The sequence below is a fragment of the Scyliorhinus canicula genome, chromosome 13, assembly GCF_902713615.1.
Source record: "Scyliorhinus canicula chromosome 13, sScyCan1.1, whole genome shotgun sequence".
Lineage (NCBI taxonomy): Eukaryota > Metazoa > Chordata > Chondrichthyes > Carcharhiniformes > Scyliorhinidae > Scyliorhinus > Scyliorhinus canicula.
Window position 1 is genome coordinate 146,752,533 of NC_052158.1, and position 25,852 is coordinate 146,778,384.

The following is a 25,852-nucleotide window of genomic DNA, read 5'->3' on the forward strand; positions in this document are numbered from 1 at the left end:
TTCACAGAGGAGCGTTTCAGGATGTGTGTGATGCATCCAGACAGACATGTCCAAACTGAGAAAGGGAGTTACCCAACTGAGTTTTAAAACTCTGTGTGAGTGTAATTCACCACATCTGGGTCGTTGGTTCTTGTGCTGAGCACCAGATTCATAATTGAAAAGTTAAGAGAGAAAGATGGAAAGGTGGATAATTTTGGTGGCAGCTATTAAATCAAGGTTTGCTTTAAAGCCATGGCCTAAATTTCTCTTCAAAAACATACTTTTATTGGAAAAAAAAGTCAGAATGAGCAACTTTCGCTTCTGTAGTTGTGCACCTTGTGTACAATAGCACCCGGGATTATTTGGTTCCGAGACTTACCTCACAAAACAGTAACGAACCTAACTGCCTAGAACACAACAAAACCGAGTGCATTGATCACTCATAGTCAGAATGATTGTTTATGTGCTTGTTTAGATTTAGTTCAAAATTTTTTATTAAAAGTTATGATGGTCACTGTATAAATAACCCCACAGACAGAAGAGAGAAATCACCTACCTGATTGAAAGTGTTTGATGTGGTATTACTTACTGTCTGTACGATCAAGTGGTCTTGCAGCAATACTGGACTGAACTTGTGTGCGCAAAATATCTTTTCTCGCCTGATGATATAGATCAATTTGTGGTGTTCATCATTTCCTTTAACCAGTAGTGACAAAGTAATGAGATGAATAGTTTAACTCTGACCAGCATTGTGACTGAGAAATAGTGATGTACAACAGGAAATGGTTTTTGAAAAGTTTTCACGAAAAGCTGTGACGGGGATATTCAGTGTTCGATTACAACTTCAGCTCATATCAGCATGTTGAATTGAAGTAATAGTGGTGATGTACAGCAGAGAGGGCGTTTAATTTAAAGATCTAACTGCATTTTATGACTTCCTTGTGTGCGCATCTATGGTTGCGCGTGTATCTGTGTGTGCGCTTGTATGTGTGTACGTGTGCACCTCGTGTATCAGGCGTGTGATCGGACGGCCACTTGAGCCTGAAAGGCAGCGCGTCACAACGTGGCCGATAGGAGCCAGGATAGCTCTTCTCTGTGTGCGCTCGTCTGTGTGTGCACACACACATGGGTCAGTGTGTCTGTGTGTGCGTGTGCACACATGTTTGTCTGTGTATGTGTCTCTGTGTGCGCATGTGCTCTTTTATCATGGGCTTCTTCGAATGGCCATGCCGCACCTGAAAGCCAGTGTGCCACAGTGCTACGCGGCCGATAGAAGCTGGGAGCCTCCGCTCCTGGTATCTATCCAGCTCGCAACCCAGCCCACAATGGGTGGGATCACTTTTTTGGCAAATCTAAATATTAGAGCAAGACAGCTAGTCCCACTTTAATATATAATTTCCTCATGCACCCGTGGCAGTGGGATCTATTTGCTTCGCCTCGGAGACCTCAGTGCCCCCTTCCGTTCTGGTTACTGGTCTCCACAAACTGGCAGCAGACAGAATGGCACTTGTGGGGTCTCGAGGTGAATCGGAAGGCTCCAGATACTTGCCCTCTGGGCAGAGTGGCACCTTGGCACAGCTGGTGCCACCTGGACACACGGGCACTGCAGACAGTGACCTTGACATTGCCACCTGGGTGACAGGCTGCCACTGCCGAGGTGCCCAGGTGGGACTGCCAGCTAGCATGGGCACTGCCAGGGTGCCATGTTGGCACTGCCAGCTAGCAGGGGCACTGCCAGGGTGCCATGTTGGCACTGCCAGCTAGCAGGGGCACTGCCATGGTGCCATGTTGGCACTGCCAAGCTGGCATTTTCACATGGTGGCAATCGGGCCAGTGGTGCCCTGCATGGGCGTTGGTGGTGGTGTGGTCATTGTGAGTTTAGAGGGTGGATATGGGCGTTGCGTCTGGGGTTCCAGAGATTGGGACGCCATGATCGCTCACTGCACTGTGGAATTCTCGTGAGCGGAGCACCTCAGTGTAGATAATGGGGTATGTGCAGCATCGTCCGTGCATTTCCCTCTGAGGCCCCTCATCTATCTGGGGCCTCGTAAAAAAGCTTGTCACTTGCGCTGCACGCACCGGGAAGTAGGTGGCTGAATGCGCTCCCCATGGGACTTTGTTCCCATTTAGTTAAATCGCGCCGCAGATCTCTGTTTTGTGGGCTGGAACATCTCTCTGGACAAAAAAGGCTGAGGAGTAAACTTGTGGCTCAGGGACTTTAAGATTCCAAACGGTTTTGATAGATTAAAAGTGGATTAAAGTGCTACTTCTTGTGCACAGGCCAAAACGTTATGAATGTTGGGTTGAGGCTGAACAACGTGATTTAAAACAGACAAAACCCTCACATTTGGTGGCCGGCCCATACTTTATCACATCCGCCGGAACTGAGTAGAACTGTTCCTGATGATATCTGTGGGTGGGACTGGAATCCCAGTGCTCCTGGCCCTCTACCCCTCCCTGAAATTATTCTGCACCCTCCTCCTGTGTTAGGAGAGAAAGCAGAGGTTTGAAAGTGTGGGGAATAGATTGTGCGGGGAAGGGGAATGGACACCATTTTCTGGAGGGTGACTGGGACACGGTAGTGAGATGGGACAAAGTTAAGGGTGTGTGTGGGTTGGCGGAGGGGAATGAGTGAAGCTGCAAAGGATGTGGGTCTGCGTCGTGTGAAATAGGAGAAAGCTGAGGAAAGCAGAGTGAGGTTTGGCAGCAGAAAGTGTTCTGCTGCCTTGTCACCCACCAGAGGTGATAGTGACGGTTATGCTGGAGGGGAGGCTGATGGCACTGGCAAGCATATACAGCCCCAATTGGGGTTTATGAAGAGAGCGTTGGGTGCCATCCTGGATCTGGATACCCATAAATTGATCACTTTCCGGCTTTGTTCACCAGAACTAGATCCAGCACTGCTCCATCTCTTGTTGGCCGTCTACATATTTATACAAAATCTCCCCTGAATGCATTACAAGAAATCAGCCGCCTCCAGACCCTTTATACTCTGACTATCCCAATTTATATTGGGGAATTTGAAGTCCAGATTATTATTCTTACACGCTTCAGTAGGTTGTCTCCATATCTGCTCCACTAGTTCTCATTGACTCTTTGGGGGTCTTGTTCATGTGCTTTCCTACATCACTCTGTGGGCGTCACTGCATGCCATTCTCCATTAACCCTGTATGTGCCAGACCCTTATGTTACGATCTCAGTTGATGTTATAACTTTGCAGGAAGATCCCTGAATGACGTCCTGGCTCAAAACCCGGAACTTTTACTTTTTATTGCAAAACATGGAAGAAGGGCGGCACGTGGCACAGTGGTTAGCACTGGGACAGCGGCGCTGAGGACCCGGGTTCCTATCCCGGCCCTGGGTCACTGTCCGTGTTGGGTTTGTACATTATACCCATGTCTGCGTGGATTTCACCCGCACAACCCAAAGATGTGCGGATTAGGTGGATTAGCCGCGCTAAATTGACCCTTAATTGGAGAAAAAATAAATAATTGGATGTTCTAAATTTATTTAAAAAAATTAAACGTGGAAGAACTGAGTCACAGGACCTTCAATTATTTATGAACAGCAAGAAAAAATACCTATTAAACATGAAATGTTTGATTATATTACAATGCTCCTTCACTCTCCCAATCTTCACAAATGTACACATAATTGGAGGATAATATCGTCCCACTCCCTATACCTGTTCTGGACGCCTGACAGCTGACTGCTTTTGGGTCATTCGATGCGCAACATCAGCTTTCAGGCGCACAGAACAAGTACAGGGGCATCATGGAAGCTCAAAAAGTAATCCTGTTCAGGGGCTGTGTTGGAAGGGAGACGTCGTTACCCCAAGAGAACTTCACTGATCATTGCTGCATTTAACCCTCACTGACACACACCAATATCGAAACTTCTGCTCTCGTTCGCCCTGACCAAAAAGCATTTTGTCGCTCTGAAGGACAAGAGCTTGGCTGGCCTGCCTGCCCGTGCCCCCATTGTGCCCCTTGGGCGACCAATTATTGACCACTTTAGAGTCATTCGATGCCCAACTTCAGCTGTCAGGCGCGCAGAACAAGTACAGGGGCATCATGGAAACTCAAAGATAACCCTGTTCAGGGGTTGTGCGGGAATGGAGACCCCGCCCCGCCAAAAGAACTTCACTGATCATTGCTGTATTTAACCCTCGCTCTCTGTCAGTTTTCTGATTGTCTTAATAAACATGTGGACCTAAAATAGTCTCGCTCATTCTCCAAGGAGATTATGAAAATTCCTCATTCAGACTATTGAACAATTTGGATGGGTGGGGATGGAGGACGGTTTAACATAAACAGCCCTGATATTCTCCTCTTAACATTCGTTCGTACACAGAAAGCCATTTTGATTTTGATTTCCTCCTTTATGGATGGTGCCATGTTTCCCAACAGGAAACTCAACATAGTGATTCGCACACGCTCAATAAGTGGTGGGGGTGGGGGGGGGGGGTGCATTACACCACCCCTCGTTCATTCATACAATACTGGAGGAATGGGGGAAGAAAGATTCAAAGGGAAAGACCACAGAGCAAAGAATTATTGTTTCCCAAGAGTCCAGAATTAAATGTCCAACGGTGAATTCCTTCAGGGAGCTTGGCAGGCTGAACTGATGCTGCATAATTTATTTGTCCAGTAGAGAAGACGCACATGATGAGCTCGGCACAGAGAGATGGATAGGTCTAAGAGGCCCTGGTGCAGCAGTTCAGACGCTCGAGTCGAATGGAGTAGATGGGGACCAGTCATTCAAAGCTGGGAAAAAAAAACCTTTTCCGAGCTGCTGCTTGATAGATGGAAGATGGCAGACTGATTTGGAGTACAGCGAGACATTACAACAACCAGATCCTCCATCTTGGAGGCTGGGAGGGTTTCTAGTCACATGACCTCCACCTCTCCTGTTTGACTGATGGAAAGTAGATGTTTTTTTTTGCCTGGGCTCCAAAGATTGTTAATGTTCAGACCGTTAAGAATTTGGAATGATGGTTGCAGATTCATTGTTGCAGCAGACCAGGTAACTAGCCCTGGCCTATGAAATGTAGATGGCCTTTGTATATTTCTCGAATTTGGCTCCTTAAACCCACGGGGCTTGTTAGTTCCTCTTCAGAGATAGTGAGGCATGTGCTTTGCCAAATGATTCTTATGTTTCGGATGTCACAGCCAGATATGGCTTCAGTCATGTTAAAAGGGTGTATGTAAGATCTTAGCCCTTGCTCCACGACCAATGCTGTGGCTGTATCATTGCAGTAGCTGTTGATCCTGGGCAAGCCAGACCCCAGAGTGAGTTCTGTCTCCCTGATCATCAAGCTTTATTTTTCAATTGTGAAAATGTGGAGGAAGACCTCCTGACCATAAAAGCATAGAACTCCAGTGACACGCCTGGGATTTTGAAAATGGAAAGATTTATTGTGGTGAAACAGAACTTAAGCATACAACATTAATGTTGCACGGTTTAAAAAAAAATCTGCTTGTTTGAAAGTAAAGTAGCTTCTTGGGAACAAGCCACATACTGGGATTTTCACCATTAAAATCCAGTAATGCCACACAAGTCAAGAAATTGTGGCTTGAATAAAAGTATACCGCACAACTTTTCAAACACTTCCACTCTGATGTAACATTGCAAAAGCCGGTTCTTCCCCAAAACAGACACTTCTGGTTTAATTTGCACTGGCTGTCTCCAAGGCAAAATTTTCACAGCAGCTCACACATAAACGAGCTGGTCTTCAGGGCTTTCCCGCACAGTCACGCGAACTGGTTTACCAACCATTCGTCTTTTAAAAATATATTTATTCGGGTTATTTGTAGTTTTTATAATAATAACAGTAACATGAACATGGTACAATAAACATTTCCATCCCCATCACGTTCTTCACAACCAACCTCACCAATAAAACAATAGTCCCCCCCCCTTGGATTTCTGCTTCTGCTGACATTTTAATTGTCTTCGAGAAAGTCAACGAAGGGCTGACACCTCTGGGCGAACCCTAACATTGACCCGCTTAGGGTGAACTTTATATTCCCGAGACTCGGTAACCCAGCCATGTCACTAACCCAGGTCTCTAATTTCAGGGTTTCGAGTCCCTCCATATTAGTAGGATCCGTCTCCGGCTACTGGGGAGGCAATGGTCAAGACATCAGTCTCTTTCCCCCCTGAACTAACCAGCCATTCTTAAACTTATTTTTCCCCTTTCACCTCATCATCCAATTTCCTCGAACATCCCTCTCAACTTAACTCCTGAAAATATGAAAACCTTTCTTGTTTCTATTTTCCCATTATTCTTGGGCCAGTAATATGTAATTCACATTACCCCGTCTAATCACGGACTCTCTGTAAGACGCAAATATTCCTCGTCACCCCCTTTTGAAATTCAACAGTTGAGAAACCACATTTCCCACTTCTCTCATGATCAAATTTTAGATCCCATTTATTTACTTGTAATTCAAAATGATCATACCCTCTCACTCCAAATGTATCAACATAACCTTTAATCTCTTTGACCTTACAGACCAGCTATCTGTGTTAACCCACCCCCTGTTTGATTACCCCAGGAAACGCACTCGTTCACAGCTTTCCTTACCATGGCAACATACCAACATCATCTCACAAAAAAAACATCTCTTTTCACAACAGGTGCAGGTTGCAGAAGTTCCCCGTTTACCTATTGTGAGCTATAATCGACTTTTTGCATAAAGTCTTGGCTGAATGATCAACTGTGCAGAGCAGGGCTAGATGCAAGAAATTCATGCTAAAATACTTTAATAATTGCAAGCCTCGGTGAATGCCATTGTTACAGGTTTTTAGAGGTTAAAAAATTCACACGGGGCCTCGGTGAGTAAAGAAACAGTTTATTTTATTAGATCTGGGAGAAAAGGCCTGAGACTCTGCAGCCTATTGACAGCACCCATCACACTTGAGCTAAGGCTCACATGGGTTAATATGCAGATTCAAGGGGCGGAATCAGTTGTATTCTCATTTACATACAATCAATCAACTATATTCGCGTTCCAATTCATTACATGCAGTCAATCAATTTTCTTAGCATCTCAGTTATCACATATATGGTTAAAGTGAGTGTTGTCTTACCCACCCCTAGCTTCATACATACGTCATTCAAAACTAACACAAGGAAATGTACTGTCTACATCTGTGGACCTTGAGATTTATCAAGGATATATTGCACTCCTTGTTCTGTGAAGCTGTTATCAGCGGCTGTTGAAATACTCCCTAGGTTCTCATGAGGTAGTTTACACAATTTGTAACTTATTGTTAAAGGAAAGTGGCTAGTTCAGCCATTTTGTGTCTTTAGTATTGCTAAAATAGCTAACAGCCATTTTATGTGTACTGTCTGATATTAACAATCATGGTGTATACACTATCTATTTCTACAAATTGCTTCTTCTAAACAGGCATCTAAGCCAATAAGTACCTTTTGTCTCATCAGAACCATTCAAAAGTAATATAGGAGCACAAATGTAGTTACAGAGCCACCTATAATTTATATCATAGTCCAGTGTCAGAAAATGCCCTCCAACACAGGTGATTATGGTAAATTAGAACCTTGGTGAATGCCATTGTTACTGGTGATAACTGCAAGAACTTTGGCAAATGCCATGGTTGCTCTTGATTGCGATGCCAGGAGTTCTGGTGTCTTATTCATGTTGAGGTCTGTAAATGTTCCTTGACTAACCTGTATTCGCCAGCTGACATGACTAGTGGCTGACTAACTTAATCCACCTCATTGTCGGCGTGTGGGACCTCGCCGAGTTTAATTTGTTTTTGACAAGATGATAAAAATCTGCATATATTTCAAAAGCAATTCAACCACTCTGAAGTAAGTTTGCAGCAGTTGTTATGTAAATTCAATACCTTCATTCATTCCATCTCCCAATCGTTTCTTCAGGCATTTTCTATTTCCTTCTTAGTAATTGGAATAATCGGGAGCAGTAGGAGGTCGAAGGTGATTTTGCAGGATTGATGTCACCTTTGTCCACACTGTTCAATTGACTGGTGGTTGTTAGATTGAGTACAGATCGTGAAGGGTTAGTGTGCAAGGACAGATCGTTACCTGAATCATCGTCATTTGAGTTTTTGTCCAGGCCTAACTTTGACCGAAATGCTTTGCAAAACAGAAAGTAGATCACTGGATCTAAACAGGCGTTAAGCGAGGACAGCACAATGGCCAATTCCTTAATGTGGAAGAGAATATTTTTCCAAAAACATCCAGTGATGACATTTACCTGGCTTAAAATATAAGGAAGCCTTGCGATGTGGTAGGGAACAAAACAGAGCACGAAGACAGCGAGGAGGATTAGAATGTTGTTCTTGGCCTTGGCTTGCTTTTTGAGTGAGCTTGGCGATGGGGATTTGTCGAGACGTTTCGCAGTTTGAAAGTAAAAGAAGCAAAGTCCTATCAGCACGCAGAGAAAGAGAAATGTGCCCCCAGCGTGGATAATTATATGCCAGTGAACCCCCGAACCACTTCTAAATCCTAAGCATGTTTCTTTTGTACTATTCTGGGGCGGCTTTCTCCCTGTCAGGAACATGTATGAAAATCCAAGGCTGAGGAAAACACACCAGGTGCCAATGGAGACGATTCTCGCTGTCTTCAGAGTTAGAAATGAATGTATTTTAAACGGTTTAACTATTTTCAGGTATCTCGTGGCCGCAATGTATCCCAGGAAGAGAATGCTTGAATACAAGTTCAAGTAGAAGATGCATGTTGTATAGTTGCAGTAGATTTTTCTCAGTACTGTGGAACCCACTTTCTTCTCTGCGCCAATTCTTACCGGCAGCGAGAGGACCAGCAATAAATCGGCTGCTACCAAGTTCTTTAAATAGATGATGATGCTATTGCTGTTGGGGACGTGACAGAAATACACCCAGAAAGCCAGGCTGTTGAGAATGATGCCAACTGCAAATACTAATGAATAGGCAATAATCGTGAAAATGGCCAAGCCATCAGAAGAAAACTGGCAAGTGGCGTTGCTGGAGGAGTTTGTGCTTGTAGCGATCTCGATGCGTTCTGTCGACTCTGCCATCAACACCTCTGAAAGTTAAAGTAGAATATGTTATATTTCTAATAACACTCCAAACAACAAGCTACCAGAAGAGACAATCCTTGAAAAGCAGAAAGTGCTGTGGTGGGGTTTCAGTATTTTGATTATTAGAAGTTGGAAATGCAACTGAGCAGATCATGGCAGCAGACTTGATGTGCTTTGTGAGAAAACAAATGATTTCCTCAGGGGAAGATAGTCCCGTATTTGACCATAACCCTTTGGTACAACAAATACTTTTATCATTATTCATTCATGAGATGTTGGCATCGCAGGCTGGGCCAACATTTATTGACCATCTCTAATTGCCCTTGAGGGGGCAGTTAAGAGTCGACACATTGCTGTGGATATGGTGTCACATTTAGGCCAGACCAGGTAATGATGGCAGATGTCCTTCCCTAAAGGACATTAGTGGACGTCAGATGTGTTTTTAACGACAATCAACAAGGGTTCCATGGTCATCACTTTTAATTCAGATTTTTATTGAATTTAGTTATCTGCAGTGGCAGGATTTGCATCTGCATCACCAGAGCATTGGACAACTTCAGATGATCAGCTCTACCCCACCTTGACCCATTTATATTCACCCCATTTCATTTTAACTGTCTTTTACAATTTATTTTTTTCTTAATATATATTTAACCCCCCCCCCCATTTTTATTCACCTTTCCCTCCTTTCTCCTCTTTGCTTCCCCTTTCACCTCCCCCCACATCTACAGTTCATCCTCTCTTGTTCGTTTCTCTGCTGTTTGGCCTTTCACATTTTTTGTTCTCTCTGGGGACTGCCATCAGCACTCTTTCCCCTTGGTTTCTGTGGCATTAGCATCTGGTTTCCCTGGTTTTCTGTGGCTATGACTCCCCTTTCATTCTCACTCCACAGTATAAATATTTCCCACTTTCTCTGTCTGTTAGCTTTGACAAAGCGTTATCGGACTCGAAACGTTAGCTCTTTTCTCTTGCTACAGATGCTGCCAGACCTGCTGAGATTTTCCAGCATTTTCTCTTTCGTTTCAGATTCCAGCATCCACAGTAATTTGCTTTTATCCCCAGAGCATTACTCTATGTCTCTGATTTGCTAGTCCAGTGATAATACCATTATGCCACCACCCTCCCCCAGAACATTGCGACAAAGTATGTAACCACAGTTTGAAGATTTTATGTTTGTTCTTCTTGAAAGATGGAGCGTGCATTAAAATAGCACCTATTATAAATTCAGGCTGTCCCAAATTCGTTTGCAGCTAATGAAGTATAGCCACTATTGTAATGTAGGAAACCTGGGAACAATATTGCACAAATAGTCGTACTTTCAACATTTTCACGAGAATGCTCTGGATCAAGTCTTTTCACAGTAACTGCATTGCAGTGTTAATGTAAGCCTACTTGTGACACTAATAAAGTTTATAAACGGGAGGGTTTTTCCAGGGAGTTCTCTTTTTCTCCCTGTGACCAGTTGTTGCGTTCGTCTGAGTTTTAAGCAAATTATTTTCTCGTTATTTGACAGTTTCAAGGATTCACAGAGGAGCGTTTCAGGATGTGTGTGACGCAACCAGGCAGACATGTCCAAACTGAGAAAGGGAGTTACCCAACTGAGTTTTCAAACTCTGTGCGAGTGTAATTCTCCACATCTGGGTCGTTGGTTCTTGTGCTGAGCACCAGATTCATAATTGAAAAGTTAAGAGAGAAAGATGGAAAGGTGGATAATTTTGGTGGCAGTTATTTAATCAAGGTTTGCTTTAAAATCATGGCCAAAATTTCTGTCCTGAAATTTCTGTTCCCAAACTCTTCTGTTGAAACAAAAGTCAGAATGAGCAACTTTCACTTCTGTAGTTGTGCACCATGTGTACGATAGCATCCAAGATAATCTGGTTCCGTTTCCGGAGAGGGACTTGTGCCCCATACAGACCCTCCGAGAGCATGACCATGAAGTCAAGGTGAACTCCCTGTTGCTGTAGAACTAACTAACTATAGACTGCTCCACTTCGGAAGGGAAGATTTCTTAAATGGCAAAGACCTGATTAGATTCCACAGCCATTTAAGAGAGTTATTCGTCACTCAGACATCCCTCAGTGTTTCAACAGTAACGGATCTAAGTGCCTGGAACGTGACAAAACCAAGTGCATTGATCACGGACATGGTTAAAATGATTGCTTATGTGCCCTTTCGAGTTCACTGCTTATTTAGATTTAGTTCAACATATCTGATTTAATGTTCTCAAACTATCTTCAAATGCAAAGAAAAATCTGGTTTTGAAAAATCTTTCTGGAGGTGCGGGTATCAAGTTCTGAAGGAATAACCATTCTCAACATGCCACTAATGGTCGCTGTGTATACAATCTCCAAAATACAAAAGAAAAATCACCTATCTGACTGGAGGTTTTTGATATGGTATTACTCTGTGTCTGTGGGATCAAAAGTTTCTTAAAGCAATACTGGGCTGAACTTCTGTGTGCAAAATGTCTTATTATTAATCTCATGATATTAGAGAGTTACTCTCGGCTGAGCCTTCCCTCGCAGTGTTTAAAAACATAACTGCTGGGAACGTAATAAAACCGAGTGCATTGATTACGCTCATGGTTAAAATGATTGTTTATGTGCTTGTTTAGATTCAGTTCAAAATATCTCAGTAAATGATGCTCACTGTATATATAATCCCACAGACAGAAGAGAAAAATCACCTACCTGATTGAAAGTGTTTGATGTGGTATTGCTGTTTGTCTGTACGATCAAGCGGTCTTGTCGCAATACTGGACTGAACTTGTGTGCGAAAAATATATTTTTTCTCCTTATGATATTGGTCAATTTGTGGTGTGCATCATTTCCTTTAACCAGAAGTGGCAAAGTAGTGAGACGAATAGTTTAACTCAGACCAGCATTGTGACTTTGAGAAATAGTGATGTACAACAGGAAATGGTTTTTGAAAAAGTTTTCAAAAATGTGAAAACGACCAGGTGTTAACATTTCCTTTTAACAGAATTAGGAACCTGTGACATGAATATTCAGTGTTCGATTACAAGATCAACTCACATCAGCATGTTGAATTGAAGTAATAGTGGTGTTCTGCAGCAGACAGGGCATTTAATTCAAAGGTCTAACTGCATTTTATGGCTTCCTTGTGTGCGCATCTATGTTTGCGGGTGCTATTGTATGTGTGCACGTGGGCACTTCTCATATTAGGGGTGCGAACAAACGGCTACTTGCGCCTGAAAGGCAGCGCGCCACAATGTGGCCGATAGGAGCCGTGAGAACCCGCTCTGTGTGTGTGCTTCTATGTGTGCGTTTATCTGTGTATCTGCATGCGCACCTGTGTACGTGCATGTGCATCTGTGTGCGCACGCATGTGTCTGTGTGTGCGTTTTTCATGTGTGCGTGTGTGCACTTCACATATCACAGGCGTGATCGAATGGCCATGTCGCACCTGAAAGCCAGCGTGCCACGGTGCTACGTTGCTGATAGAAGCCGGGAGATCCCGCTCCTGGAATAAATCCAGCTCGCAACGCCTTGCGAGATCTAATGCGATCTCAGGAAATGTTGCAATGTGAATCCTGCCCATTGTGGGCAGGATCACGTTTTAGCAAATGTAAATATTAGAGCAAGACTGCCAGTCGCACTTTAATATACAGGTTCATGAAGCACCCGCGGCATTGGGATCTATTTGCTTCGATTTGGAGACCTCGGGCGAGCACCGTTCAGTACTGGTCTCCACAAACGGAGCGCAGACAGATTGGCACTCGTGGGGTCTCCCAGGGGACTGGAGGCCCCCAGATACTTGCCCTCTGGGCAGAGTGGCACCCTGACGCAGCTGGTGCCACCTGGGCACATGGGCACTGCCAGCCGGGACTCTGGCATTGCTAATTGGGTGCCAGGCTGCCACTGCCCAAGGTTCCCAGATAACAGGGGCACTGCCTGGTTGGTACTGCCAAGGTGCCAAGCTAGCATTTTCACACGGTGGCAATTGGGCGTTGGTGGCAGTTTGGTGCGGTGTGGGGGTTTGGAGAGGCGTGCGGGGGGAGGAGGGGGGGGAGGCCGGGGACCCCCTCATAGTGAGTTTTGGGGGATAGCACCTGGGCTCCAGAGATCGGGACGCCATGATCTCTCACTACACTGTGGAGTTCCAGCGAGTGGAGCTCTTGAGTGCAAAGAAAGTTAAATAGTGTTAAATAGTGGGTTGTTTCTTGCGCTGCACACACCGGGAAGCAGGTGGCTGAATGCGTCGCTGTGGGAATTTGTTCCCATTTAGTTAAAGCGCGCCCCAGATGCCTCTTTTGTAGACTGGAACATATCTCTCTGGGGAAAAAAAAAAGGCTGAGGAATAACCTGATGGCTCAGGGACTTTAAGATTCCAAACAGCTTTGACAAATTAAAAATGGATTAAAGTTCTGCTTTTTGTGCACAAGCCAAAGTGTTACGAAAGTTGGGTTGAGGTTGAACAACACGATGTAAACCAGACAAAACCCTCAGATTTGGTGGCCGGCTCATGCTTTATCACATCCGCTGGAACTGAGTAGAACTGTTCCTGATGATATCTGTGGGTGGGACAGGAATCCCAGTGCTCCTGGCCCTCTGCCCCTGCCTGAAATTCTTCTGCTGCATCCTCCTGTGTCCGGAGAGAAAGCAGAGGTTTGAAAGTGTGGGGAATACATTGTGCGGGAAAGTGGGCCCCATTTCCTGGAGCGTGACTGGGACATTGGAGTGAGATTGGACAAAGTTGAGGGTGTGTGAGGGTTGGCTGGTCAAATTGGTGAGCACCTCTGGACGGAGGGGAGTGAGTGAAGCTGCAAAGTATGTGCTTCGTGTTAAATAGGAGAAAGCTGAGGAAAGCAGAGTGAGGTTTAGCGGCTGAAAGTGTTCTGCTGCCTTGTCACTCACCAGAGGAGGTTCTAGACCAGTGATTCTCAAAGTGTGGTACGCGTGCCGGTGCCGGTACGCGAGCCATCATCTGCCGGTACTTGGAGTGTTTCCAGAAAAGAAAGAGACAGTAATCCTGGATTGGCTTGTTTCGCTCACCGGTCCCTGGCACATTGAAAAAGAAAACTGCCGGTACGCCACATCAGATAGTTTGAGATGCACTGTTCTAGACCCTTTTCAACATTGTCTACAGTTTGAAGAGATCATGCTCGTCCTGCAGAATTCCCCCAGCCTCTTTCATACACGCCTACTTAGTCGGAGTGATTGGCCTCAACTTTCCCAATGACTTGAGGGAATGCCTCATTGCACTCCGTCGGACCTGAGGACCTCCGGATAAGATTCCAAGGTGGTGGGGGAAGCCTTCCCTGGTTTCCTTCCCATTTCTTTCATTGCTGAAGCCTCAGGAATCCAGGGGCGGGATTCTCCAATAATGGAGCTTTGACCCCACTCCAGCGTCAAAGCGCAGGCGTTTCTCCTACCTGAAGGGGGCTAGCAGGGTCGCGGAGTACTCCTTGCAGCTCTGGCTGTGGATACGGACCCTGCACTTCCGGTCGGTAGTCTGTGCATGCGCACCTTCGGCAGCCGCTGCGCACGACATGGCGGCCCGGAAAACATATGTCCCCCCCCCCGAGATCACGCGTGCCTGCAGATCAGTCGCCCCATGATCGCTAGCCTGGCCATCCCTGAGGTGTGTCCCCCCGGTGATGGACCCCCCCACCAGTGCGGCCACGACTGACTCCGGTGATACGGTGGACAAATGATCACACAAGTTGTTCAATATAATAATAGTTTATTAATACACATGCAAGGTTAATACTAATCAATCACACGTACATGCAAATTGGATTATGCAAAAATACACTAAAACGACCTAAACATAACTTATTAATCATAGAATTTAATCATAGAATTTACAGTGCAGAAGGAGGCCATTCAGCCCATCGCGTCTGCACCGGCTCTTGGAAAGAGCACCCTACCCAAGGTCAACACTCCACCCTATCCCCATAACCCAGTAACCCCACCCAACATTAAGGGCAATTTTGGACACTAAGGGCAATTTATCATGGCCAATCCACCTAACCTGCACATCTTTGGACTGTGGGAGGAAACCGGAGCACCCGAAGGAAACCCACGCAGATACTGGGGAGAACGTGCAGACTCCGCACAGACAGTGACCCAAGCCGGAATTGAACCTGGGACCCTGGAGCTGTGAAGCGATTGTGCTATCCACAATGCTACCGTGCTGCCAACTTCCAGGTGACTGACAAGTACAGAGCAGATATGGCTTTATCTGTGATCTGGCAGTCTGGCAGTGCTGGAGTTCTTGTTGCTGGCCCTCTGTGTCCTTGGTTCTGGTCCCTCTATGCATGGCGTGGATTGTCTTCCTCTTGGCTGGTGAAGGGTTCACCGTTGTTGTTGGCTGCCAAAGCTGTAGTCGAGAAGACTGCAGTCGAGAGAGTGAGCGGTGGGCCGCGCAGCACAGTTTATCCCTCTAGCTTTCGCGCCGTTTTGGGCTGTCTCAGGTGAAGGTCCAATGGACCGATCGGGTCTCAATCACCCTGGACGATCCTGACCAATTGGGGGCGGACACCATGATGGTTGAATGAGTCCCGGTCGGCCATGGTCGTTAGTGCCCAAGGCACGTCGGCCTTCCCAAATAATGAAAGCAGGCGTCGCTGAGTCTGCCACTTATTGTCAGTTTCTACCTGGAGCCCATTGTCCCTGGATGACCTTTTAATGGCCTTTCTCCTGTGTTAGTTTCTGCATAAGTCTGAGCTGCAGCTTTTGTATATTTGCTATATGGGCTTTTTGGAGCATTGTGTCCAGTTTTGGTCTCCTTATTTGAGGAAGGATGTGGTGGAATTGGAGGCAGTTCAGAGGAGCTTCACCAAATTGATTCCGGGGATGAAAGGGTTGACATATGAGGATAGATTAAACAGTTTGGGCTTTTACTCGCTGGAGTTTAGAAGGATGGGCGAGGAACTGATATAGGTGCACAAAATATTAAGAGGGATTGATAAAGTAAACGTAGAACAAATGTTCCCCCTTGTGGGGAAATCTAGAACGAGAGGTCATGGTTATAGGTAGAGAGACGGTAGGTTTAGAATTGAGGTGAGCAGGAACTACTTCTCGTGATGAATTTGTGGAACTTGCTGCCCCATAGTGCGGTGGGATCTAAGTCATTAAATGGCTTCAAGAAGGAAACATATATTTCTGATATAAAAACGGTGAAAGGGATATGAGACCAGGAAGACATTAGGGAGATGGATTTGAGACCAGGAAGACATTAGGGAGGTGGATTTGAGACCAGGAAGACATTAGCTATGATCTGATTGAATGGCAGAGCAGGCCCGAAGGGCTGAATTGCCTATTTCTCCTAATTTCTAATGTTCCTATGATGGTTTGAAATATAAGGGGGAGCACAGGAAAGTGTCCCAAGATGACAGCTCAGGCAAGGAACAGGGACAGTTCCGTTCCAGTGAAGTTAAGAATGGGAGACTGCAGTTTTAAAGTGAACTTCAGGAAGTAGACATAAATTGAAATGGGCCTGTGAAGCTGTGGTGTTATGTTGGTGTGGCTGAATATTCGAGTGAGTGTCTGGAAGGTGAAGCTTAAATACACGTGACGCTCCAGGGGAGTATATTATCAGAAGGAGGGTTCGAGACCCTGGAGGTTGATCCTTCAGGAAGATGTCCAAGAAAAAACATAATTTGCTAGATAATTCCAAAGCGCGTTGCCCAAGAGCAGAGATTGGAAACCCGCACATAAGTGGCAATGTTTCGGGGAGACCTGTTGGCTCACAGTGTTACAAGCATCTGCGGGGAGTTGATGAGAAACCTGTAGAAGTTGTTTTGTGTTGCATCTGCCATTTGGTTTCAGAACGGTGTCTCTGACCACATTTTGCCCATTGGTGCACGTGAACTATGTAGTTACTGAGAAGAATAGATGATATCAATTGTGTATCTTGTGTTATGCTTACAAATGTGTATGTGTGTGTACAGTTGGGGTGCAGGTGTAGTTTATTGTAGGTAATCTTATCTTGATTACTGACTGTTTTATTCTTTTGTTAATAGTTGATCAGCAGGCAGCACGGTGGCCTAGTGGTTAGCACAACAGCCTCACGGCGCTGAGGTCCCAGGTTCGATCCCGGCTCTGGGTCACTGTCCGTGTGGAGTTTGCACGTTCTCCCCGTGTCTGCGTGGGTTTCGCCCCCACAACCCAAAAATGTGCAGAGTAGGTGGATTGGCCACGCTAAATTGCCCCTTAATTGGAAAAAATAATTGGCTAATCTAAATTAAAAAAAAAAAAAAATTGTTGATCAGCAGACTCCTGTGACTTTGTTCAGTCGCCGCCCTTCACGTTTCTAATCCAAAAAATAAAAGTTCGGACCTATCAAGCCAGATTTCGCCCTGGGATCTAACTTGTCCAATAGTAACATCATCGTTTAAAATGAAATCTTGTGTATTGGTTTGTTTCTGATGGTAGTTTGGGAAATTTAACTCTTAAAAAATTTATCAAATTTATCAGTCTGTACGAGGATTATAACCCTATCACGCATCATCCCTCGGCAAAGAATGAGTGAAATGCAATGCAAATAACAAAAGAACCTATACCATTGTTCACCACAAGAGCAATATAAATAACAACCCTTTCCATTTAAATAATGTTACCATAAGCTTATTCAAATTTTAATTGCATTTGATTTATTTCTTTCCATCTGTGTCAATGGTCACTTCACAACTATTGAGAAAATATGAGACCATTTTGGTTCTTGTTGCGCATTCTGACATTGTTTGTGAGGTCGGTGGTTATGCTGTCTTTATGCAGGATTCTTTTCTAAAATGAAAACTCTCTCCTGTTTTAATTTTGAATACTTTCTACTTATCCTGGATGAGGATCATCCTGTTCGGCCTTAAAACTCCCTTGTCAATCTAAGTGTTGACTAACTTTTCACGCCAATGCCCAACTTCTGCTAAATGTGCAGAAAATTAGTCAGGTGGCAAAACTGCAGGTGCCCAATGTAAGGGCAGAATTTCACATTCCCTTTCCGGGGTCCCTTGACTTGATGAGGGGTGGGGAGAGAAGGGTGGGTGGGGGTGCCTGTAAATTTTCTTGGAGGCCTTCCCCCTTGGCTGTGACCCTCTCTGCAGTTTTACGCTGGGACAGAGAGGTTTATGCAAGCCCTCCTGCCCGTTAGTAGACAAATTCTGACCAGTTAAAGGATATTTCCTTCCCACCATCAATTTTCAGGTTATTGGGATGAGTTCAGGGGTAGGGTGGAAGCCTGAACCCTAACCCAGTTCATGCCTTGTGTGGGAGGGGGTGGGTGAAATAGAGTTGGGAGCCTCCCTTAGCAACTTCCTTGCCCCATCCCCCATGAAATGGTCTGGCTCTAGCAGGCTCCACTCTCCCTGTCGGCCTCTCCGGCAACAATCCGAGCCCCACCCCCACTACGAGGCCTCACCTACCAACTTCACCCCGAGACCAGCAACCGTACCCGTTCCTGGGACTGAGGCTCTGGGTTCTGCTTTCAGCCCCAGCCTTGTCTCCTTCAGTTTTTGACGCTGCAGGAACCCGAGCGGTATTGGCCCAGATGACTGTCCCTGATATTTGCTGTACATAACCTCCTCCTCTCCCAAATTTCTGATCACCTAACTGAACATATGATGGAAAATGGTCTCTTTCGTTCTCCAACATATAAAAAAAAGTCTCATTAATATTATTGAACCAACACTGCTGATGTATGTTGCCACATTTCTCTAACACGGCAATATTATATGTTACGAAAGAGAAAATGCTGGAAAATCTCAGCAAGTCTGGCAGCATCTGTAGGGAGAGAAAGAGCTAACGTTTTGAGTCCAATGACTCTTTGTCAAAGCATAATACATGTTAGGAGTCCTCAACGGTGGACACAATGAAGCATGAATTTTGCTGATCAGATTGCTTCAATATATATCAAAATCAGATGAAGTAATGTGATTAATTCTTCTGAGCATTTGATTGATAATTAAAAAACAAACCCTGAAGCTGTAACTGCTGGTTAAAGAGATTTTCCATTTTCCAAATGAGAGCCAACATCAACTATATCTATATAATGTCTTGGCCACACGATCAACTGTGGAGAGCTGGTTGAGCTGCAACAAATCCATGTTGAAAGGCTAGTGGATCTCGGTCTGTGGCATTGTTACTGGTGACTTTGATGAAGTTGAATCTTGGTCAATGCTGTGGTTTCTATTGGTTACGATGCCGGAGCTTCTGGGGTGTGGTTCAAATTGGGGTTGTAACGTCTTCCTTGGCCAATCAGTATTCCTCAGCTGCCCTCACCGGTGGCTGACTAACTTAATTCATCTCATTGCCAGCTTGTGGGACCTCACTGTTTTTGACAAGATAACAAAAATGTGCCTATATTTCAAAAGCGTTTCCATCACCATAAAGCATTTTTGCAGTAATTGTACATTCATGGTAGTTCGGTAAATTCAATGCCTTCATTTTTCCCATGTCTTAATTTTTTATACCATTTCTTCAGGATTTCCTGTTTCTTTCTTAGTAATTGGAGTAATCGAGAGCAAAGCCAGGTTCAAGGTGATTTTGCAAGATTGACGTTACGTTCTTTCACACTGTTGAAATGCCGACAGTCCGCTCGTCGAATATGGATTGTGAAGCGTTGGCATGCAAGGGTAGATTGTTCCATAAATGATTGTCCTTTGAGTGTTTGTCCAGGCCTAACTTTGACCGAAATGCTTTGCAAGACAGAAAGTAGATCACTGGATCCAAACAGGCGTTAAGCGAGGACAGGACAATGGCCGATTCCTTAATGTGGTAGAGAGTCTTTTTCCAAAAACATCCAGTGATGACACCTATCTGGCTTAAAGTGTAAGGAAGCCTTGTGATGTGGTAGGGAACAAAACAGACCACGAAGACAGCGAGGAGGATTAGAATGTTGTTCTTTGCCTTGGCTTGCTTTTTGAGTGACCTTGGAGATGGGGATTTGTTGAGACGTTTTGCACTTTGAAAGTAAAAGAAGCAAAGCCCTATCAGCACGCAGAGAAAGAGACATGTGCCCCCAGCGTGGATGGTTATGTGCCAGTAAACCCCCGTACCACTTCTAACTCCTAAGCGTGTTTCATTTGTAATATTCTGGGGCGGCTTTCTCCCTGTCAGGAACATGTACGAACATCCGAGGCCGAGAAGAACAAACCAGGTTCCGATGGAGACAATTTTCGCAGTCTTGAGATTCTGAAATGCATAGCTTTTGAGTGGTCGGACTATTTTCAGGTATCTCATGGCCGCGATGTATCCGAGGAAGAGAATGCTTGAATACATGTTCAAATAGAAGATGCAAGTTGTAAAATTGCAGTAGATCTTTCTCAGCATTGCGGAGCCCATTTTGTTCTCACCGGCGATTCTTATCGGCAGTGAGAGGACCAGCAACAAATCAGCTACGACCAGGTTCTTCAAAAAGATGTTGATGCTATTGCTGTTGGGGACGTGACAGAAGTACACCCAGAAAGCCAGGCTGTTGAGAATGATTCCGACGACACAAATTAACGAATAGGCGATAATCGTACAAATCGCCAAGCCAGAGGAGGAAACGTGGCAAGTGGCGTTGGTGGAGGAGTTTATGCTTGTAACGACCTCGATGCATTGTGGCAGATTACGCATCAATGCTTCTGCAAGTTAAAGAAGAATATGTTATTTTTCTCGAACAATGTTACACAACATCAGTGGCAATTCTTGAAATGCAGAAGGTGCTGGCGTGGGGGTGTCAGTATTTTGATTGAATTATTATGATGTTCGTATGTTCTGCATTTTGAAATGCTAGAAATGGCAGAGCAGATCATGGCAACTTGCCTTGATGTGCCTATTGTGCTGAAACTAACTCGGGGAAAGGTATTTAACTCGGCCTCTATTCAGCCGGAAATCTTTGATGTCACAAATTCTGCGACGTCGTGACAAAGTGTGTCCGGGAGTTTTCAAGAGCTGAAAGAAGGAACTTGCATTCATATAGCACCTATCACAAACCTAGACTTCCCCAAAGGATTTTGCAGCGAATGGAGTAGGTTTGAGGTGTAGTCACTGTTGTAATGTAGGACTGGCGAGAACAATGTCACATAAATATTATTGCATTCAAAACAATAGTAATTAAAATGCATTACTAATTGCGAATTTGTAAATGTCTCAACATACATGGGAGAATCTTCAAGTATGACCTTATCTTATTTCCCTGCTCGTCTTTTTGTTTAAAGTAAGCATCAAGTGATGGAAACTCTAAATGTTACTACTATCTGAACTTTGGCCAATACTGGTTCTTTCTCCCAATTTGTTCCATCCACCTTATAAAGGAGTCTGTTTATCTATCAAAGAATTCATGGGTAAATGCATTCTTAAGGCACGGATGAACCTGTGTTTTTCCAGCACACTCTCTTTTCCTCCCTGTTATCTGCTGCTGTATTTGTCTGATTTACCGAAAACATTTCGCTGCAATCTAACATATTCAGGGATTCGTGGAAGAACACTTTCAGTTGTCATGTGACACAGCCAGACAGACATGTCCAAACTGAGGAAGGGGGTTGCACAACTGGTTCTTCTAATTCTGTGTGACTGTCGTTCTCCACATCTGGCCGCTGGTTCTTGCACCGAGTGCTAGATTCATAATTGAAAAGTCCAGTGAGAACGATGGAAAGATGTAGCGTTTTGGATTTGGTGACAGTTATTTCACGAAATTTGCTTTAAAACTATGGCCCAAAGTTTTCCTTCTTAAAAATTCTTGACCAAAACCTACATTTGGGGAAACAAAATTGAGAATTTTTCATTTGATCTTGTGACTTTCACGTCCGTCATTTTGTACCAGGAGATTATCAGCTTGTGTCTCTGGGGTGGAAACTTCCCCAGACAGACCTTCTGTCTCCAATGTGAGAGTGCAGTCACAAACCCAAGTGTGGACTCCTTGTTGCTGTGGAACAAACCAACTATAGACTTCTCCGCTTCAGAGCGAAGATTTCTTTAATGGCAAAGACCTGATCAGATTCCACACCCATTTAAGAGAATTACTCCACTGAGATTTCCCTCACAGGGTTTAAACAGTAACGGGCCTAAATTCATAGAACGTGACGGAACTAAGTGCATCAATCGCTTTTTTGATTCAGTGCATGTCTTTGAACTCATTGCTTATGTAGATTTACTTCAACATATCATAGAATTCACAGTGCAGAAGGAAGCTATTCGGCCCATTGAGTCTGCACCGGCTCCTGGAAAGAGCACCCTGCCCAAGGTCAACACCTCCACCCTATCCCCATAACCCAGTAACCCCACCCAACACTAAGGGCAATTTTGGACACTAAGGGCAATGGCCAATCCTCCTAACCTGCACACCTTTGGACTGTGGGAGGAAACCGGAGCACCCGGAGGAAACCCACGCACATACGGGGAGGATGTGCAGACTCCGCACAGACAGTGACCCAAGCCAGAATCGAACCTGGGACCCTGGAGCTGTGAAGCAATTATGCTGTCCACAATGCTACCGTGCTGCCTTTAATCTGATAAAATGTTCTGATGGACGCTGTATATATAATCCCACAGGCAGAACAGAAAAATCACCTACCTGATTGAAAGCGTTTGATGTGGTTATTACTCTGCATCTATAGTCTGCAGGATCAAGAGTTCTTGCAGCGATACTGGACTGAACTTGTGTGTGCAAAATGTATTTTACCTTGATGATATTGATCAATCTGTGGTGTTCAGCATTTCCTTTCACCAGAAGTAGCAATGTAGTGAAACAAACAGTTTAACCCAGACCAGCATTGTGACTTTGAGAAATAGTGATGAACAACAGGAAATTGGGTGTATGAAGAGATTTCTTCACGGAATGTGTGCATTGCTGTTGTTCAGATCAGGTGTTCAACATTTTCTTTTACCAGAATCGGGAAGTTGTGACACGAATGTTCAACATTTGGTCACAAGTTCAACTCAGATCAGCATGTTAACTTTAAGTAGTAGTGGTGTACAACAGCAGATAGGGCATTTAATTTAAGGATCTTACTGCATTTTGTGATTTCTGTCTGTTTGTGTTTATGTCTGTGAGTGTGTGCCTGTCTGTGAGTGTGTGCCTGTCTGTGAGTGTGTGCCTGTCTGTGAGTGTGTGCCTGTCTGTGAGTGTGTGCCTGTCTGTGAGTGTGTGCCTGTCTGTGTGTGAGTGCATGTCTGTGAGTGTGTGCATGTCTGTGAGTGTGTGCCTGTCTGCGAGTGTGTGCCTGTCTGCGAGTGTGTGCCTGTCTGCGAGTGTGTGCCTGTCTGCGAGTGTGTGCCTGTCTGCGAGTGCGTGGCTGTCTGCGAGTGCGTGGCTGTCTGCGAGTGCGTGGCTGTCTGCGAGTGTGTGAGTGTGTGCCTGTTTGTGTGTGAGTGCATGTCTGTGAGTGTGTGGCTGTCTGTGAGTGTGCGCCTGTCTGTGAGTGTGCGCCTGTCTGTGAGTGTGCGCCTGTCTGTGAGTGCGCGGCTGTCTGTGAGTGCGCGGCTGTCTGTGAGTGCGCGGCTGTCTGTGAGTGCGCGGCTGTCTGTGAGTGCGCGGCTGTCTGTGAGTGCGCGGCTGTCTGTGAGTGCGCGGCTGTCTGTGAGTGCGCGGCTGTCTGTGAGTGCGCGGCTGTCTGTGAGTGCGCGGCTGTCTGTGAGTGCGCGGCTGTCTGTGAGTGCGCGGCTGTCTGTGAGTGCGCGGCTGTCTGTGAGTGCGCGGCTGTCTGTGAGTGCGCGCCTGTTTGTGAGTGCGCGCCTGTCTGTGAGTGTCTGCCTGAGTGTGAGTGCGTGTGTCTGCCTGAGTGTGAGTGCGTGTGTCTGCCTGAGTGTGAGTGCGTGTATCTGCCTGAGTGTGAGTGCGTGTGTCTGCCTGAGTGTGAGTGCGTGTGTCTGCCTGAGTGTGAGTGCGTGTGTCTGCCTGAGTGTGAGTGCGTGTGTCTGCCTGAGTGTGAGTCCGTGTCTGCCTGAGTGTGAGTCTGCCTGTGAGTGAGTGCGTGTGTCTGCCTGTGAGTGAGTGCGTGTGTCTGCCTGAGTGTGAGTGCGTGTGTCTGCCTGAATGTGAGTCCGTGTCTGCCTGAGTGTGAGTCTGCCTGTGAGTGAGTGCGTGTGTCTGCCTGTGAGTGAGTGCGTGTGTCTGCCTGAGTGTGAGTCCATGTGTTTGCCTGAGTGTGAGTCTGCCTGAGTGTGAGTCCGTGTGTCTGCCTGTGTATGAGTGCTAGTGTCTGCTTGAGTGTGAGTCCCTGTGACTGCCTGAGTGTGAGTCCGTGTCTGCCTGAGTGTGAGTCTGCCTGTGTGTGAGTGCGTGTGTCTGCCTGAGTGTGTGTCTGCCTGTCTATGAGTGCTAGTGTCTGCCTGAGTGTGAGTCCATGTGTTTGCCTGAGTGTGAGTCTGCCTGAGTGTGAGTCCGTGTGTCTGCCTGTGTATGAGTGCTAGTGTCTGCTTGAGTGTGAGTCCCTGTGACTGCCTGAGTGTGAGTCCGTGTCTGCCTGAGTGTGAGTCTGCCTGTGTGTGAGTGCGTGTGTCTGCCTGAGTGTGTGTCTGCCTGTCTATGAGTGCTAGTGTCTGCCTGAGTGTGAGTCCGTGTGTCTGCCTGAGTGTGAGCCGTGTGTCTGCCTGAGTGTGAGTGCGTGTGTCTGCCTGAGTGTGAGTGCGCGTGTCTGCCTGAGTGTGAGCCGTGTGTCTGCCTGAGTGTGAGTGCGTGTGTCTGCCTGAGTGTGAGTGCGTGTGTCTGCCTGAGTGTGAGTGCGTGTGTCTGCCTGAGTGTGAGCGCGTGTGTCTGCCTGAATGTGAGCGCGTGTGTCTGCCTGAGTGTGAGCGCGTGTGTCTGCCTGTGTGTGAGCGCGTGTGTCTGCCAGAGTGTGAGTGCGTGTGTCTGCCTGAGTGTGAGTGCGTGTGTCTGCCTGAGTGTGAGCGCGTGTGTCTGCCTGTGTGTGAGCGCGTGTGTCTGCCAGAGTGTGAGTGCGTGTGTCTGCCAGAGTGTGAGTGCGTGTGTCTGCCTGAGTGTGAGTGCGTGTGTCTGCCTGAGTGTGAGTGCGTGTGTCTGCCTGAGTGTGAGCGCGTGTGTCTGCCTGAGTGTGAGCACGTGTGACGGCCTGAGTGTGAGCGCGTGTGTCGGCCTGAGTGTGAGCGCGTGTGTCTGCCTGAGTGTGAGTGCGTGTGACAGCCTGAGTGTGAGCGCGTGTGTCGGCCTGAGTGTGAGCGCGTGTGTCGGCCTGAGTGTGAGCGCGTGTGTCTGCCTGAGTGTGAGCGCGTGTGTCTGCCTGAGGGTGAGTGCGTGTGTCTGCCTGAGTGTGAGCGCGTGTGTCTGCCTGAGTGTGAGCGAGTGTGTCTGCCTGAGTGTGAGCGCGTGTGTCTGCCTGAGTGTGAGCGCGTGTGTCTGCCTGAGTGTGAGTGCTTGTGTCTGCCTGAGGGTGAGTGCGTGTATCTGCCGGTGTCTGAGTGCATGTGTCTGCCTGAGTGTGTCGGGTGCGTGTGTCTGTCTGTGAGGGAGTGCGTGTGTCTGTCCGTGTGAGTGCGTCTGTCTGTCCGTGTGGGAGTGCGTGTGTCTGTCCGTGTGGGAGTGCGTGTGTCTGTCCGTGTGGGAGTGCGTGTGTCTGTCCATGTGGGAGTGCGTGTGTCTGTCCGTGTGGGAGTGCGTGTGTCTGTCCGTGTGGGAGTGCGTGTGTCTGTCCGTGTGGGAGTGCGTGTCTGTGTGTGTGTGGTTGTCTGTGAGTGTGCGCCAGTCTGTGAGTGTGCGCCTGTCTGTGAGTGTGCGCCTGTCTGTGAGTGTGCGCCTGTCTGTGAGTGCGCGGCTGTCTGTGAGTGCGCGGCTGTCTGTGAGTGCGCGGCTGTCTGTGAGTGCGCGGCTGTCTGTGAGTGCGCGGCTGTCTGTGAGTGCGCGGCTGTCTGTGATTGCGC

At 46.3% G+C, this 25,852-nt stretch overlaps 2 protein-coding genes across 4 annotated transcripts in view; one reads left to right on the forward strand and one right to left on the reverse strand.

Annotated features, from left to right (window-relative positions):
* The window catches only part of LOC119975763 (mediator of RNA polymerase II transcription subunit 12-like protein), a 640,706-nt gene that overhangs the window by 268,131 nt on the left and 346,723 nt on the right, over window positions 1–25,852 (forward strand). The gene's annotated exons all lie outside the window — the stretch shown is intronic.
* Window positions 6,821–11,920, reverse strand: LOC119975765 (P2Y purinoceptor 14-like). The gene is made up of 2 exons (XM_038815596.1): window positions 11,723–11,920; window positions 6,821–9,037 (listed from the first exon to the last, which is right to left on the reverse strand). Exon 2 carries the CDS (start codon window positions 9,027–9,029, stop codon window positions 7,899–7,901), a length of 1,131 nt encoding a protein of 376 aa, XP_038671524.1. The 5' UTR covers window positions 9,030–9,037; window positions 11,723–11,920; the 3' UTR covers window positions 6,821–7,898.

Excerpts from the sequence above, each read along its gene's own strand:
- LOC119975765 (XM_038815596.1), bottom strand. The coding sequence starts at position 9,029 with ATGGCAGAGTCGACAGAACGCATCGAGATCGCTACAAGCACAAACTCC.